At 42.3% G+C, this 18,392-nt stretch overlaps 2 protein-coding genes across 4 annotated transcripts; one reads left to right on the plus strand and one right to left on the minus strand.

The window, feature by feature from the left end:
• The first annotated feature begins 710 nt into the window (after positions 1-710).
• On the plus strand, positions 711-10,848 carry LOC121576813 (transmembrane protein 184B). 2 transcript variants are annotated; one of them, XM_045224899.1, is made up of 10 exons: positions 711-1,135; positions 1,309-1,357; positions 4,159-4,404; positions 5,726-5,891; positions 6,744-6,834; positions 7,684-7,851; positions 8,064-8,233; positions 8,458-8,658; positions 9,046-9,072; positions 9,341-10,848. In XM_045224899.1, the coding sequence occupies exons 3-10, from the start codon at positions 4,159-4,161 to the stop codon at positions 9,559-9,561; spliced, it is 1,290 nt and encodes a 429-aa protein (XP_045080834.1). In that variant the 5' UTR covers positions 711-1,135; positions 1,309-1,357; the 3' UTR covers positions 9,562-10,848. The 2 variants fall into 2 exon arrangements, with proteins under 2 accessions (XP_045080834.1, XP_045080835.1); XM_045224900.1 differs by lacking the exon at positions 9,046-9,072.
• Positions 10,849-12,871: 2,023 nt separating this feature from the next.
• On the minus strand, positions 12,872-18,115 carry LOC121576825 (transcription factor MafF). 2 transcript variants are annotated; one of them, XM_041890355.2, is made up of 4 exons: positions 17,732-18,115; positions 15,925-16,030; positions 14,586-14,672; positions 12,872-14,471 (listed from the first exon to the last, which is right to left on the minus strand). In XM_041890355.2, exons 3-4 carry the CDS (start codon positions 14,616-14,618, stop codon positions 14,028-14,030), a joined length of 477 nt encoding a protein of 158 aa, XP_041746289.1. In that variant the 5' UTR covers positions 14,619-14,672; positions 15,925-16,030; positions 17,732-18,115; the 3' UTR covers positions 12,872-14,027. The 2 variants fall into 2 exon arrangements, with proteins under 2 accessions (XP_041746289.1, XP_041746279.1); XM_041890345.2 differs by lacking the exon at positions 15,925-16,030 and having other exon boundaries at positions 17,732-18,111.
• Positions 18,116-18,392: the final 277 nt, after the last annotated feature.

Consider the following 18,392-nt stretch of genomic DNA (forward strand, 5'->3'; position numbering starts at 1 on the left):
TGCATGGGCCAGGGCAGATAATAATAAAGATGGAATATGGTTGTTTGGGTGGACTGATATCTTATAAATTTCTTTACCATGGTTAGACTTTATTACAACAATATTGTGTATAATAATAATAATAATAATTTTATTGTGTCCCTTTTCGTAAAGTTGTCTTGTTGCATCTCAAACTCAACAGCACAGCGTCACCACATATAGTGTATAAATACATAGATAGATATAACGATGTAAATCACATGCTATAAAACAAGAATCAACACTTGTGGACACAGTTCATGGGATAGGCCTAAACTACAGTTCATACCGATTATATTCATGGGGGGGGGGGGTATATTTTGAGTCAATAAAGATGTGCACAACTTATAATATTGTCTGTTTGTGTTTGTAGGTAATTTATTTTAGAAGTAATTTAGATAGTTCTTAGATAATAATGAAAAAATGAAAAATAATGGAAAAATAAACTGACCTGCGATCAGATCAGGCCGTAAATGCGATTCGACTCAAAATAGATGTTCGATTCCCACGGGGGGTATGAATTTTTTTTAAATAATGTATGCACTCACTAGCTGTAAGTCGCTCTGGATAAGAGCGTCTGCTAAATGACAAAAAAAAAAATGTAGCAGATCGCATGCGCATTGCTACAAATCACGACCCCATCCACTTCCTGATCCTCGCTGTTCATTGGCTGTGATTGGTGCAAACAGGAGGCTACATCTCATTCGAGAGAGCCTACCGTACACTATGGAGAGGACCAAACTGAGTTGATCTACTGTTGCTAATCCTAGTGGATTCCGTCTGTGTGGCAAACGCCGAGGTAGGAAAAAGGGGAGAAAGGAATGACGGAGTTTACAGAGCAGGGAAAAACTGATATGTTACCTGTATTGTTCGTAACAGAATGAAGAAAAGACGAAGACACACTCAAATTAGATGCAAACCTTAAACTGAGATTTTTTAAAACGGATTTAACTCTTGGATCAGAACGGAAAGATTTCTAGTCGAACAGGACTGGAAAATAAACATGGATGTCGGAGTAACGACGGCATCTTTGTGGAATTAAATCCATTTCTATCTTGTTTCTGTCTCCAAAATTGCGCCGGCCGAAGTTTGCTCTGAAACCAACAATCGATTATAGGTAAAGTGATTTTACTTGCCCATTTGAAGGGAAATAAAACAGATGAAAGTCATGTCTAAAATAACAACAGTTTCTAGTTGTCTACCCGTTAAAATGTAATTTGCATAAACATTATTGTTTCAGTCAATGACTTGTATATGGTTTCAGCAACAACAAAAAAATCTATTTTTCAGACAGACGTCATCTTGATTCAAGTTTACTTTTCGGCAATCAGCTGCAAAGGTGAGAGTGACAGACAGTCTGTCTATGCGCCTGCTTACCTGCCTGCCATTCATTAATTGTTACGAAGTGTCGAGTTGTGCTTATTTACTGCATTAGTGGCTACTACTATGTTTCTCTGCCAGTTGTTTAGTCTCTTAGCATTAATGGCTGCTGTTGCCTACTGCTGGTTGGCATGGCCTCAGGAAGTAGGGGTGCTGAGGATGCTGCAGCACCCCCCCTGAAAAATCGGAAGATTTTTTTATTTTTATATTGAACAAAAATATAAATGCAACATGCAATAATTTCAAAGATTTTTACTGAGTTACAGTTCATATGTATAAGTAAATCAGTAAATTGAAATAAATTCATTAGTCCCTAATCTATGGATTTCACATGACTGGGAATACAGATATGTGTCTGTTGGTCACAGATACCTTAACAAAAGAGGTAGGGGCGTGGATCAGAAAACCAGTCAGTATCTGGTGTGACCACCATTTGCCTCATGCAGCGTGACACATCTCCTTCGCATAGAGTTGATCAGGCTGTTGATTGTAGCCTGTGGAATGTTGTCCCACTCCTCTTCAACGGCTGTGTGAAGTTGCTGGATATTGTCGGGAACTGGAACACGTACACGTCGATCCAGAGCATCCCAAACATGCTCAATGGGTGACATGTCTTGTGAGTATGCAGGCCATGGAAGAACTGGGATATTTTCATCTTCGAGGAATTGTGTACAGATCCTTGCGACATGGGGCCATGCATTATCATGCTGAAACATGAGGTGATGGCGGCGGATGGATGGCACGACAATGGGCCTCAGGTAAAATGCAATTGTGTTCATTGTCCGTAGCTTATGCCTGCCATACCATAACCCCACAGCCACCATGGGGCATTCTGTTCACAACGTTGACATCAGCAAACCGCTCGCCCACACGACGCCATACACATGGTCTGTGGTTGTGAGGCTGGTTGGTTATACTGCCAGATTCTCAAAAATGGCGTTGGAGAAGGCTTATGGTAGAGAAATTAACATTCAATTGTCTGGCAACAGCGCTGGTAGACATTCCTGCAGTCAGCATGCCAATTGCACGCTCCCTCAAAACTTGAGGCATCTGTGGCATTGTGTTGTGTGACAACTGCACATTTCAGAGTGGCTGTTCATTGTCCCCAGAACAAGGTGCACCTGTGTATTGAGCATGCTGTTTAATCAGCTTCTTGATATGGCACACCTGTCAAGTGGATGGATTATCTTGGCAAAGGAGAAATGCACCCAAAAGGGATGTAAACAAATTGTACCCAAAAGTTGAGAGAAATAATATTTTTGTGCATATGGAAATGTTTTGGGATCTTTTGTTTCAGCTCATGAAATATGTTGCGTTTTATATATTTGTTCAGTGTATATATACTGTTTTTTTTTACAAAAGTAGTGCACTGGGCCTTTACTAGTCCTGTATTAGCGGACCTATATAGCCGTCTGTAGTGCGGGCAAAATAATTATAATCAGCGCCGCCGCCCCCAACACACAAAAGAATAGCCTTTATTTTTCTTGTTGCTGCCATGCATCATCTACCGGCGGAATTCCATTTTTCCCCTCATTTTTCAGCCACTAGCTGCCTGTAACCCATATCATTACCTAATATTATTACCTCACTCACACACTCACTTCCATCTGTTGCTTTATAATATGCTTTATATGTCCCTCCACCTGTCAGTCAGTCTGTCAGGCAGCCACATCATCCAATGACTGCCCTTTTGCCTTTCAAATGAAACACAATGTCCCTTGGCCTCAGCAGAACTTCACTTCCCAGTCGTGTGTGTGTGTCCCTCTGTCTACCCGCTGATGCAGCCCTATTCTGCATGTTGATCTGCTGATTCTCTGCAAACCAATACAAATGACCCCATATATCTCTCTCACACACACACCTGTGTGTTTGTTTGCATGCCTGTGTGTGTGTGTGTGGAAACAACCAAATACTGCCTCAGTTTGTCACGGCTCGTGCTATGCAGCTGTTAATGTGACTTAAGGTTGCTATGCGGTTTGGCAGCCAAGCCCTGAAAGGTCAGTTTAGATACGTCCTCTATGTGCTGTCCACTGTTGCGGTCTCTGATTTTGCTTGAAAGGCATTATGAGTCATAGCTGGCTTTTTTAGTCTCACGTGTGTTATTGTTTGTGGCCTTTTGAAGTGGACAGTATTTCTTATTTTTCTATGATAACGTCAATGACAGCACCAACTGACGTTGAGGTTGTTATCGCCTGGTAGATGCTGGCAATACAAACATCTGATACTAAATTCTGTTTGAAATAGGGATTCATGATGACAAAATGGCAATGTTTATAAATGCCATTTTTGTATTTTCCTTGTGTTTGGTCTTCCATAGGAAAATACTGTAGTTAACAGACAAGTTGAATGATACAGTACATGCTTTCAGATCAGCCTGTTTAACCCAAAACTGTCAAAAGAAATCAAATTATTTTAGGCAGGAGCGAACACCCTGTCTATACAGTTAGTAGTAGGGAGAAACGCTGGTTTGACTATCAGAGATTATACAGTGGTCTCTCTCTCTCTCTCTCTCTCTGACTCTCTTCAGTAAACAGTACGTCACACCTGACTCCTTGTATCTGCTCTTCCTTTATCAGATGCTCGCATCAATTTAAATGACAGTATCGATAACTGTTGTTGATGGTTACAGTATTTCCGATAACGCTCTGCTTTCTACATGTATTACTGGAACGTATCAGACTGTATGTCTGCACTGTTTATGCACAGTATCATTAATGTAGACATAAAGGACATGCGTTCTCTCTGTTCCCTTGTCTCCAGATGAGTCGTCTGTGGAGGCGTGACGTGCCCCTGTCTGAGCGACTAGGTGTCGGGGTTGGAGAGGACTCCCCCCTGGGTGTGGCCCCTGGTCCCCCTCCCACCATGGCCCCCCCGGGCCCAAACATCTCCTGGTTCCCAGAGGCCCCCCTGCTGACCTCAGACCAGCCCACCTTTCTGATGACCCCTGCTGCCCAGGCCGTGTCGGGCTTCTTCGTCTGGACCGCCCTGCTCTTCACCTGCCACCAGGTAATATAATGCACACACAGACACACACACTTCCCACGTCTCAAAACAAAACACACACTCAATCCACTAAAAATAAACACCATTTGGTGTTTCTGTCGACATTTGGCAGTGCCCGACTGGGGTGTCTAGGTGTTGTCTGTCCCTGTAGGCCCTACAGTGGAGGGAGGGAGGGAGGGAGGGTCATGTAACTACAGGTTCCACCTGGGGTGATGCTGGAAGAATAGATGCATCTGCTCAGTGCACAGAGAGCACAGGTTGCCTAGCAACAACACACAATCCCTGTTTGTTTAACTGAACAAGTCAACACATACTGCACACACCCACCGTGTGAAAGGCTACCTGTCCTTTTGTCTGGAATAAGAGTCTGGTGGCTTCTTACAAGCTTTGTTTGGGGAGAGAAAAGGGAGCTAAACTGAAAAGATGCCAAGGATAGTGTAGACATCAGTGTGTTCTGCTGTGAATTCCCGCGGCTCACTCCCATTCCTATCTCCCTCAGAGGCAGGATGTTAATTATTAACAGGTTGAGAAATGATGGAATGCTGCTCTTGTGTCCTGTAAAATATCTTTATCCACACCCTCCTCTCTCTATATACACTGAGTGGACATAACATTAGGAACACCTTTCCATGATAGACTGACCAGGTGAATCCAGGTGAAAGCTATGATCCTTTATTGATGTCACTTGTTAAATCCACTTCAATCAGTGTAGATGAAGGGGAGGAGACAGGTTAAAGAAGGATTTTTAAGCCTTGAGACAATTGAGACATGGATTGTGTGTGTGTGTGCCATTCAGAGGGTGAATGGACAAGACAAAAGATTTAAGTGCCTTTGAACGAGTTATGGTAGTAGGTGCCAGGCGCACCGGTTTGAGTGTGTCAAGAACTGCAAGGCTGCTGTGTTTTTCCACGCTCTAGTTTCCTGTGTGTATCAAGAACGGTCCACCACTCAAAGGACATCCAGCCAACTTGACAACTGTGGGAAGCATTGGAGTCAACATGGGCCAGCATCCCTGTGGAACACTTTTGACACCTTGTAGAGTTCATGGCCTGGTGAATTGAGGCTGTTCTGAGGGCAAAAGGGGGTGCAACTCAATATTAGGAAGGTGTTCCTAATGTTTTGTACATATATCCTATCCATCCATCTTTCCCCTTCTCTGTCTCTCTCCTTCTCTCTCTCTCTCTCTCTCTCTCTCTCCTCTCTCTCTCTCTCTCTCTCTCTCTCTCTCTCTCTCTCTCTCTCTCTCTCTCTCTCTCTCTCTCTCTCTCTCTCTCTCTCTCTCTCTCTCTCTCTCTCTCTCTCTCTCTCTCTCTCTCTCTCTCAGATCTACATGCACCTGCGGTACTACAGTTCTCCTAACGAGCAGAGACACATCGTGCGGATCCTCTTCATTGTGCCCATCTATGCCTTTGACTCCTGGCTCAGCCTCCTGTTCTTCACTAACGAGGAGTACTACGTCTACTTTGACACCGTCAGGGACTGCTATGAGGGTAAGCGACTAGCGTAGAACAGAACTGAATGGCTTCACCATGGAGATCAGCTGTATTGTGATACTTGCTCACCCAGTGTGTGGGAGTCATGGACAGATGGCTAACTGCTGCTCTGCCTCAGTGCTATCTCTTGTTGTTCTGAGGCCTGCCCAGATTTCTGGGTAGGGAAAACCTGTTGCATAGCAACCGTGTTCACTGCAGAGGGCAGCCCTACTGATGAGGTCTCAACCAAACTTGCTGGCGCACACACACACACACACACACACACACACACACACACACAAACACACACAAGGAGAACAGAAGACAACCTGCACCCTTATCAGAGAGTCAGCTGTTTATCTGGTCTGGCTTATGCAATATTCCTAGTCACAAGGTATACACTCACCAACACACTCTGACACACACCCTCCCATACTGTCTGTTACACACCCAACACACACTTGAATCCCCCTTCAGGGGTTAATAGATAGTACAATGGTGTATTAGTCATCCAGTGACTGCCTCAGGGTTGGGCCTTTCCTCATCTCTGTCATACTGGTCACATTGAGGCAATACAGACAGAGAAGGTCATAGACAGGCCACTGGATACATAATGTAGGTTGTCTGGTTCAGTCAAAGGTGAGAATAGATTGTGTGTGTGTGTGTGTCCATTGCCTTTAATATGACAGTCATTGACTTATCTTGTCTCTTGGGGGATTGGAAGAGGACTGGGTTTGAGATATTCTTCCATGCCCATATTAGGAGGGCAATATATATGATGTAAAACATGTCAGAGAAGTTGAAATGTCTGTGTTGTTGACTTCTTAAATGGTCCTTTATTGACGATGTGTGTGTGTCTCTCCTGTGCAGCGTTTGTCATCTATAACTTCCTGAGCCTGTGTTATGAGTACCTGGGAGGAGAGAGCGCCATCATGGCTGAGATCAGAGGAAAACCTATCCAGTGAGTCTCTTCTTCCACTCTGTTGTGTGTCTAGTGTGTGTGTGTAGTCTAGTCTATTTGTGTGTGTATGTTGAACATCTCTCATTAACTGATGCTGTATTTAACAAGGTGTTTTCCTGCGTCTCCAGGTCAACATCTCTCATTAACTGATGCTGTATTTAACACAGTGTTTTCCTGCGTCTCCAGGTCAACATCTCTCATTAACTGATGCTGTATTTAACACTGTGTTTTCCTGCGTCTCCAGGTCAACATCTCATTAACTGATTGTTATGATGAGTTTCTAGGGTATCAAGTAATTCATGATGCAAGAAGATATTTAACACTTAGCTGGGGAGTTCATATAAATATTTAATAGGTACCATTGTTCGATCTAACAAAAGGACAGTGCTTTGCCTCTTGCCATTCTGAACTCACAGATAAAGAAAACCTCTCAGTTTATATACCCTCTGTTACACGTTTCTTGAACAACATCTGTTAACCATCATTTGGCACTCCCTTCTTTGATGGTATTACCCTGTACCCAAGTCAGCATATTACTATCTATCAATCATTCTAAGATAAACCACCAGTAAGCTCCTTCGACACAGGGGGGCCAGTATGAAAAATAAATAAAAAAACAATACACAAAAAAAAAGAACAAAAAAAATATGTATTCACTAACTGTAAGTCGCTCTGGATAAGAGTGTCTGCTAAATGTCTAAAAAAATAAATAATTATGGTATCCTTGTTATTCAGACTGCGGTGCCCAGAATCGCTTATCTACTAACTTTAACCTGGTTCACACAACACTATGAAATGACATCATAACACTGATGCTGTATTTAAGAAGGTGTTTTCCTGCGTCTCCAGGTCTAGTTGTATTTACGGTACGTGCTGTCTTTGGGGGAGGAGTTACTCCATTGGTTTCCTGCGGTTCTGTAAGCAGGCCACGCTACAGTTCTGTGTGGTCAAACCTCTCATGGCCATGGTCACAGTCATCCTACAGGCCTTTGGAAAGTACCGCGACGGAGACTTCAAGTACGATACTGTGCTTCTTCTTATGCAATCGTAGAATATCTCATACCAAAACTTTATAAGACGTAGACGTTTATTTTATTATAAGACTTTTAATTACCCAAAATACACTGTGCTTCCGTGTAGATAAATATAAATACAGTGATACAGATTTGTCCTTATGTTGGTTTACTCTCAAATCTAATCAACTGTCTTGTCCCTGTCTGTCCCCCCAGTGTGAACAGTGGGTACCTGTATGTGTCCATCGTCTACAACATCTCAGTGAGTCTGTCTCTCTACGCCCTCTTCCTCTTCTATTTCTCCACCCGGGACCTGCTGGTCCCCTACAGCCCCCTGCTCAAGTTCTTCATGGTCAAATCTGTTATCTTCCTCTCCTTCTGGCAGGGTGAGACACACACACACACACACACACACACACACACACACACACAACTAAACCTCTAAATACAGATTGACATTTTTAGGTCATTGAAGCACTGTAGGCAATTGATTATGAGTGAGGTCATTCATATCATATCCATGCCCAAGTCAATATCATTATACTATAGGACTGTAGTCATTCTTGACATATCTGTATTTGTTTATTAATATCTGTTTATTTTCCATCAGGCATGTTGCTGGCCATTCTAGAGAAGTGTGGGGCAATCCCCAAAATCAACTCACCCGAGGTGTCAGTGGGAGAGGGAACGGTTGCAGCCGGTTACCAGAACTTCATCGTCTGCATTGAGATGTTCTTTGCCTCCCTGGCCCTGCGTCATGCCTTCACATACAGGATCTACATGGACAAGAGGCTTGACTCTCTCTCTCAGGGTAAGGAGACCTGAGTTTTAGCTGTATTATTTACTGTGGCATCGACCTACTTGACATTGGTCCAGCTCATTGGGCTGTGGTACTGTAGTATTTTCACATTCAGCAGAATTTATCTTCTCTCTATAACATGATGTCAGGTCTTCTCTTTTCAATGACTCACACTCCCTTTTCTCTCTGTTCCCTCAACACACGTTTCCCAATTTGTCCTCTTCATACTCCTTTATTTCCCTTCATCATCTTCTCTCATTCATCTTTGTTTTTTGGAATACCTCCTTTCCCTCGTCCTTTTTATAAACTCCCTCATTGGTCATCCGTCCTCTTCGTATACTCTGGGTCATTTTATTCTTCCATATCCTTTGTCGTTCTCTTTCCCTGTGCTGCGTTAAGGCCCAGTTCCTATGTATGGAGAGTCTGGTAGGTCTACCACTGAGTCTCTTCACCAGCTTTTCTTTCTACTTCTCACAAGCCTATGTTCAATGTTGTGTTCCTTTTGTCTTGCTTTCTGTGAAATCACTGGTTGTCCTTGTTGCTGTTTTTACATCCACTGTAGCAAGCTTCCAGCAGTGATTTCACACCGTGTTTAGGTTTTACATTATTCACAATTACTACACAACTCCTGCTTGACCTTTTTTGATATTTTATCTCTTACCTGTTGTCCTTTCCTCCACCCCCCTATTCTCAGGTCGCTGTGCCCCCATGAAGAGCATCTCCAGCAGCCTGAAGGAGACGATGAACCCTGGAGACATGGTCCAGGATGCCATCCATAACTTCTCCCCAGCCTACCAGCAGTACACCCAGCAGTCCACCCTGGAACAGGGTCACTCTGCCCCGCCTGTGTCCCGCACCGTCAGCACCCGCGACAACGAGAAGACCCTGCTGCTCAGCTCGGACGACGAGTTCTAAGTTAACACACAAACACACACCAACACCAGCCCAGCCAATCACCTGACTGTTGGGGTGAGGTACCACCTCCTGGTCTTCCTCATGTTGTTAATGTCTTATGGCGTATTGGCAGGGGATTTAAAGTGTGTTGTTAGGGGTTGGCATCAACCTCCATACCGGACCATATGACTTAGCCTGGTCCATTCAATATCCTCTACTACACACATACTATTTGCATAAATTCAGGACTTTACAGGAACTATTCTCTTGATAGAATAAATGCTTATTGGGAACATGCTGCGGTACGTTATGGTTGAAACCATTGTCTAGAAAAACTTCAATGGTTGGTTATATAGGAATTCTAGGGATTTTCTGAGATCGAATTATACTTCACTTATTAGAGAGACATTTTTGGTTTGAATAAAAGTGATTTTATGGTTAAAAAGTGTCTGCTTGCTAGCTAACATCCCCCGAAGAAGATGGCCCATACTAAATGTATATTAAAGTACTCTAGCTATGGATGGCATTTTATTTGTCGTTTTGGTTTGAAGATTTCAGTTTTAAGACCATTCTCAGATCTCTATGGTGACTGTGTTTTAAAGTTGGTTTTAAAAGGATGGTGTGGGGGAGTGGTTTAGGGGAGAACCAGCTGTGTGGACTGGGGTATGGTGTGTTGTCATTTTCATTGATTCATCAGGGACAGATGAGAGCAGGGGATGGATGTGGGAAGGGAGGGATAGTGGTTCGTTTGACAGCACTTGATCAGATTACAGATGAAGAGAACTGCTCCAGTGTGTAGTAGCAGGCAGACAAGCATGGTAAGGGCAGGCAAGCAGTGTGTTAGTCTGGATTATACTGTTGTAATTGGGGCATTATTTGTATGGTGAGGATAAGGCTTTCATCCAGCGAGGCTCACTCTGTCACCAGACCTCTCCTGGCCTCTAATGTAGGTTATGGCATCTAGGGAAAACACCTTAGTGAAACCGATCTGTGTGATCAGAGTATTCAGACCACGTAGGAATATAGTTAAACGCTATGCTACATGGCTATAATGTAGGACATTTTTAAATACTTACAATTCCAGTTAGACAGACATTGCACAATTTCAGGCAAATAAAGTGTAACTCGATACTTTTAGTGTCATATAAATGTTTCCATTTCACAGAAGTGAATGTTCAGTGCTTACAGAGAAAATGTATTGCGTTATTCATAGTTGAGCTTTTAGGTCATTGTAGTGAGCAGGGGTGCAACTTTGGTTTTAGAAGTGGGACACACATCTCTCTCTCTCTATATATATATATATATATATATATATATATATATAATCCAGTCAGATAAACACTCCAAACAGCCTACCCGACAGCTCGGAGGCATCCGCATGGTCCTAAAGGACACCACAGCCTCGTTTTGTATCACATTCCAATGATAAAACTGGGAGGGACAAAAATGCAATTTCAGAATGTGGGGGGGGACATGTCCCAAGTGAAAGTTGCGCCCATGGTAGTGAGTAATACGGGACTGGCTGCCATTATACAGTAAAGACATGGTGAGTCACTGCTGCTCCATGCTCAATCCTGCCACCAGAGAGCAGCAGGGAGTCTATATTATATTTGGTCACTTGACACAGACACACACACAAACACACATCTATCAAACACAGACCGATCATGGTCACATGTTATGCTTGTAGCCTACACATTCTGTCTGCTAGAGAAAGGAATGCTTTGTTGTGGGGTGGAGTCCCAGCCACCATCTATCCTGACCTCTCAATTTATGCTGTGAGAGTTAGGCCCAATATGCTTAGGCAAGCCAGGGTCCATAGAGGCTGTCTGTTGGCTGGGTCAATATTTCCCATTAAGTTATGGTCAGAATGTCTGCTTTATTTATAATGTGGAGGCCAGTATGTAGCATGTTATGGAACTACAGTAGGACTTGAGGAAAGGCCAGAGAGCTTATTAAGATGTCTCCTGTAGCATTCTGTTGAATCCTCTGACACGTTGAATATATTGTGATGGTTTGGACTCATCCCCAAACATTTAGCTTCTGGTACAAAGAGAAAGCCACCAAGACTATTTCATTCTCCAGTTCCTATTTTTCTGATATTCTCTCTCTGTGGGCTCTCTTTATCTAGGCCTAGGATGTATTTTATTAACCTTATACTTTATTCTGTCTAGTTCTCTGTATTATGTCATAAAGCTGCTGATATTATGCTTCTATTTTTCATCTAAATAATATTCAGACAAACAAAATGTTAAGCCTAGAGAAAATAAAGATATTTAGATTTGTTTTAAAGGAGTCTTGTCATTATTGTGCCATTTAATATTAAATAGTATTTTTAGAACTTGGTTGTTGCTTAGATGTCTTATGATAAATATAGCTCCAAATCACAAGTGAAACAGTGGAAAATCTCATCTGCTATTCTTCTCTTCTGAAAGTAAATTTTACATAGATTTACTATTGCTTATTTTAACCTCCCTACTCAACAGTAGTTGTAGTTCCCTAAAGAAAACCGCTCCCTGATGGTGTACTCACACACTATGGTTTCATTCTTCCCCTTTCTGCTTCCCTCTCATACATTATGAAACCTGCCAGAGTGATCAACAACTACAGCTGTGTGACATGGTCAGCCATTACATTTTAACAGTGGTCATAATTTATAGTTTACCAACACCACTATTGTCATGACTGACTTAAGGGATTGGATTTATATTACTTTATTGAAGTACTCAATGTGCTTTACATTGTAAGGGGACTCACCTCACCTGCTCTACCAAGGCCATTTATATAAATGATCACAATCACACCACTGTATTCACAATATATACAACATTTATTTCAATTATTAATATATAAAATAGACAATGTACTTAATTTTCACCATAGAAAAAATACATGTAATAAATACAGACCATTTTAGTTTTGCGGTATAACAAAACATCCAGCACAATTTGACATTAATAATCTTAGATGAGACCTATTACTGAGGATAAATGCTATGCAACATTGATATTGAGAAGATAGCTAAATATATCTTAAGGGAGTATTCATCAACACAATATAATGTGTAAAGGTATATCTAGTGGAGTCAGCGGGGGTTTATTGATAAGTCATGGGTGTTACAAAGCACCACCTGTCTGTCCTCTTCGCTTTCTTTGCCCTCATTCACCTCCCAAATCCTCTCTTCCACCACCACCACATCTTTTCTTCATATCCATCTCTTTTTCCTCTCATTCTTTGCCTTCATTCTTTCTCCTTACAGTGTTGTCTCCCTCTCGTGCCATCTCAGAAAACAAAACGTAAAATAATTTGATCATAAATAACAATACGTATCATCGGAATCACCTTGGTACTTTATAGAAAAATAATATTCCTACAACAAGCCACTCGACTCACTATGAAATTAGTACAAATATGGTGTACATACATACTAAAATCATCTTACAGCAACATGAACATCAGCTTTTAGCATATCTAAACAGCTCATTACGACAGTTAAACATTACAAAAATAATCGTCACACACTCCGTACAACAATTAGACTTGAGAATTTCCCCAAACTAGTCATATCCAGGTATTTGAAACATACATTACATCACAGCACTCATTAGCTTTTGTAATATCTATTCTTTAAATACAAATAAAATAGAATACCTCTGAATAAACGTTTGCTCAAACATTTTTGTCTCTTGTATAAACATTACAAAATAACATAATGGAATGCATCAATAGATTTCCGCATTGACATGGCATTCTACGAGATGTGGATTTTCCCACTGTGTCCAGCAATGACCAACTTCTGCAAGTTGGGGAATCTAGATACAAGCAAAGGATGGTTATTGGAGTTTTTTTTTTTATATAGCAAACCAAAATGTGCACTGTGGTACAGTTGAAAACACCCATGTAGCCACGACACACGGCAGCACAGTGAAGCACAATAGTATCGACACACACAGTACAGAGGAACAACACTCCAAGACGTGTACAGATGTCAATTGCGATGCCATTTAAAAACTCAAAGCTTGCATTGGAAGAAGCTGCGGAAGAGTCTGATTAACCCAGGCATTGTGTAGCAGGGCTAGATGCCATGCTAGAAGGCAGAGCGCTAGCTGGCTCAGCCTGTTGAATAGCAGTATCAGAGAGCACCAGCAGCAAGACTGGCTTTGTCGACGGATGGTGTCTGTGTCCCTGTTTTGCACGTCTGTCGTGCTTTAGTCGGATTCGTCAACCGCCGTGTTTCCTCAAGTCCACGCCTGTCTGAGTGTGGGTTGGCTGGGTTTAGAGAGTATTTATCACTGACTGTGAACACCTTATGTTTGTGTGTGTGTGTGTGTGTATCATCCTAAGCGCATGAGTTTCATAAGTGCCCATTTGTCGGTGTTCCTCCAATCCTCCCGCTCTCTTCATGCGTGCATGTGTCTACCTGTGTGTGTGTGTATATGAGAGTGTATGTACGTGCGTTTGTCCCTCCCCAGCCCGGTCGGTTCCTCCTAGGACCCTCCCTGCTCTCTCTGGACGTGGGCCTGTGGCGGGGTCTTCACTATGGTAATGACCGAGGCTGTGTTGAGGCGTGGGGCCGTAGCCAGGAGGTTGCCCCCTCCAGACTCTAACCCACGGGCGAACCTCTGCAGGGCTGCCAGCCTGGCCCCCAGGCCCTCCAGCTCTCTCCTCATCCCTGCGTTCTCCACCCCCAGCCTCTCCACCTCCCTCTGGAGCTCCTTCTTCTGCTGCTCCAGGGCCTCGCGCTGGGACACGCGCTTCACCCGGCAGCTGGCGGCGTAGCCGCGGTTCTTCAGGGTGCGCCGGCGCTGCTTGAGCTTCTGGACCTCTTCGCGGGACAGACCCCGCAGGTGCAGGTTGAGCTCCCGTACAGACAGGGACATAAGCTCACTGTCCGACAACACCGGAACGTTCTCACCACACTCCCGCTTTACCTGGAGAGGATGGAGAGTTGTATAATTTTTTAGAAAGTGCTGTGACGTGCGTGTAAAATGCACTTTAAAATCAAATAAACTCCAAACGTTATCATAAATGTATTGCAATTCTACCTTCAGGGCTTTGCTGCTTCTTTCTGACGTCATGATCTGGCTTTATCCTGTGTCTCTGACACCAGTAAACACAGATTTATAGACGGTCTACAAGAAGGAGTGAGAGAAAGGACATACAATTAATTTGAAGCATTTGAGAAACATTAATATAATTAAGTTCATGTGTTCCCCTATATACTACTCAGTGTAGTAGGATATAAAGACATTCCATCTTGGACTGAAGGCTTTCCCTTGAAAAGAGAAAACATCCCCTACACTTCTGCGGTCTATCATTCAAATATCTAAATGGGAGTAAAGTGAGGTTTTGAAAGTTTAAGATTTCTCCCCTGATTGGAATAGTGAAGGGAAGTTAGGCCTATCATGTGCCCATCCCACATTGCTCAAATCAGGTGTTCCCATCAAACACTAGTAACCATTTCTTCCTAACACTCACAGCAGAACTGAACTGGTATTAATACAGTTATAACATAATGGATTGGACATATTGTGCTTTTCCAAATGCTCTAAGCATGGGGGCTGGGTTCAGTGGCAGTCGGTGCCATTTAAGATGAGGGAGGATGCTTTCTTTTTTATGAGCATGGCCTTTTTCTATTACAGCATATTGGATGACTGTCATTCATATTCCATTCACCCAGCTCAATGTAACAGCGATAGGTTTAGGCTACTACATGATACTCAAATTTTTCCTATACCCATCATGAGGTTGCTACAACCTAGCCTATGAATGAAAGTTTACAACGTAGGTGCACAGGTCGTTAGAATTGTGTAATCAAGGTCACAGACAGTGACACATTCAATACCACTCTTGCCTGCATCTAGCTGATCTAGGGTGTAATCATTAGTCCAACAGTTGCAAATGTGAATTTCTATTTGACAAATGCAGCTATTTTTATACCCGTTTCATTCAGTTCGCTTCCATTTAAGAAACGTTGAATACACACATGATCACACGCAAACAGAGTTCACTTTCATAACAGCCACATACAAACAGCATGATCCCTTTGCTCATTGTATATATGATTCCTTCTTGCAACTATCTACGTGCTCTCCTCCTCTCACCTTTTCCCTTCTCTGGTGGACTTCAGTGCACAACACATCAGCTGTCTATGACCAGGCACAAAAACCTTTCCAAGCCAAACCTTCATACCATGACCGCTAACCGCTACACACAGCCTACATCGTTGTCACCATATTATAGCCTCATAGTCAACATAGCTACTAGAACTGATGCGTTAGTAAACCTGCTACAATCATGCAGTACAGTGTACAGTCAGAAAGCAGTTTAGCAGTTACACCGGTGGGCCCCTGTGGCAATACATTAATCAAACCAAAAGCTTACCTTGACTTGGAAGAGTTCCAGTGTTGGATAGCCAGCTAGCTAACATAGCATCTCCCTCTGAGTCGGGTGTTTGAGTAGGCTAAAACTAGCGAGCTGCATTCGCTTGCTAAGTGAAAGTAAAAATAAAAAAAAACACACAACCTTTCTCACTTCTTAATTTTGGAAGAAATTAATTTGTAAAAAACTGTTCAACTATTGTCTTTCTCTCTCTTTGAGTCAACTACTCACATTTTATGCACTGCAGTGCTAGCTAGCTGTAGTTTATGCTTTCAGCACTAGATTAATTCTCTGATCTTTTGATTGGGTGGACAACATGCCAGTTCATGCTGCAAGAGCTCTGATCGGTCCAGAAGTTGTCATAATTACTGTGTAAGTCTATGGAAGGGGGTGAGAACCTCAAGCCTTCTAGGTTGTGTGTTGAAGTCAATGTACCCAGAAGCTAGCTGTCCTCCGGCTACACCATGGTGCTGCCCTACAGAGTGCTGTTGTGGCAACTGTAGACCTTCATTGCAAAACAGTGTGTTTTAATCAGGTATTTGGTGACATGTGAATATATTTAGTATAGTTTTATCTAAAAAGGATAACTTTTTTTATGGTTCCCTTTATTTTCTTGAAATTCACTGAGGAGGATGGTCCTCCCCTTCCTCCTATGAGGAGCACTGGCTGGGTTGGACTCTTGCATGTGAAACTTGGTATTTGGAGGATGTCTTTTACATTTTAATATTTTATCTATTCAGGACAGGTGGCAGCTATGTTTTGAGTGTTACTTTATAAGTTATTATTGTCTTTGATGTAGGATATCCTCATGTGTTGTCATAATCATTAACAATAAAATCCCCTTCACCCAAGTAGGAGAAGGAAAGAGATCACAACAAGAAATGGCTAGATGTAAAATAGAATGATGACTCAGCTCTAACATTGTCGTCTAGACCTGATTATAATTATTGTTCTAAATAAAGGCTCTGGTGAGTTTATGGTGGATCCTTGACGTTACCGTTTCCCGAAATGCGTGGGAAGTGACCTTACACTTAAAAACGCCTGTCCTACCACGAGGCGCCGTTGTAAACCGATGTAACCATTTCATAAAGTCATAGTGATTCAGCAATAAGCTGCCCACCGCTAGTGTCTAACGGGCGACTATACTCTCTCGTACAACATGTATGTTGTCAATAAAAGCTCACTAAATATTGAACGATACCAGTCTCCCAAATTCTGTATTTAAATCAGTATTTTGTGCCTAATAGTGTTATAACACAATACAGTTCTGACTTTAGATGTCGACCAGCTTGACGTTTCAAGACAAAATTAGCTGAGAAGTAGAAACACAAAGCTATATTTACCTTTCAAATGATATTGTTGTTTCATAAGCTAACTTTCATTAACAGATGGAAATGTAAGATTTGTGCCTAAGTGAACATTTAATTGTCAATAAAAATCCACCCATTTCCTTATACGGAAGGGAGCTGGCGAGCTAGGTCCGCCATGCTAGCTCAATGCGATAGTAAACACACGGCCATCGCAACTGCGCAGGTCGCCATCCATTTTTTTTAGCAACATTTAAATAGCTCCTTTTAATCTTTAAAAATGAGAACCTACACAATGTTATACAAAACACAAAATATCGAGAACAATTCCTGACACGCATCTGAGATATGTAAATAGTGAATATGTGGTCGTATCATTGTTGCCAAATTGTAGCAATTTTGCAAGGCTAGCTAAACAACATGCTAGTAGCATTAGCCAACAACACGGATTAGCCAATGCTAGCTAGGTGGCTAACCCGAAAAGCAAACAGCTGCCTACTTACTTGTCCTTAGCTATGTCGTTGGAGAGTACCAGCTGCCAGTCTTTGAGTTGTCGACACAATTGTATAAATAAATACTTTAAAACACGGAGAAACGTCAAATATTGTGTTCAGTCGAAGCAAGTTAAGCGACAAAATGTCAGTCCGCCTTTTCCCGGAATTACTCTGTTCGGTGGGGTTGGATTCTTTCATTCACAAAAAACACAGTAACAATGACGTAAACTCGAAGGAATGAGGGTGGATCCCGCCCGCCCCACAGCGTACGAGCTGGAATCAAAGGATCTGGATGTAAACAAAAAGGAATCCCTGCGTCCCAAACTTTTCCATGATGATGACCTGCTTCTCCTTTCCTTTCCTATTCTTATTGATTTAGAAAGGCACTGTATGGAATTACATTCCAAATGAATAGTCAGCTGCCTTCTCCTATGGCTCCTTTGCTGCATTCTCCTATGGCGCAACTAGTGAATGTAGGTGAAAAAGACTTTCATGTTTATATAAAGGTGAAATAAAAAGCAACAACCCTTAAATTACAATTATGCTTATTGTAGAAGGGGGAGAGGGTGACTCCTTGCTCCAATACATAGCCATTTTGAAATCCCAAATGTTGAGGCTCTCCTTATAGTGGATTACTAGACAAAGATCAGCAATTATCATACAGAAATAC

The sequence above is a fragment of the Coregonus clupeaformis genome, chromosome 1 (assembly GCF_020615455.1).
Source record: "Coregonus clupeaformis isolate EN_2021a chromosome 1, ASM2061545v1, whole genome shotgun sequence".
Classification (NCBI taxonomy): Eukaryota; Metazoa; Chordata; class Actinopteri; order Salmoniformes; family Salmonidae; genus Coregonus; species Coregonus clupeaformis.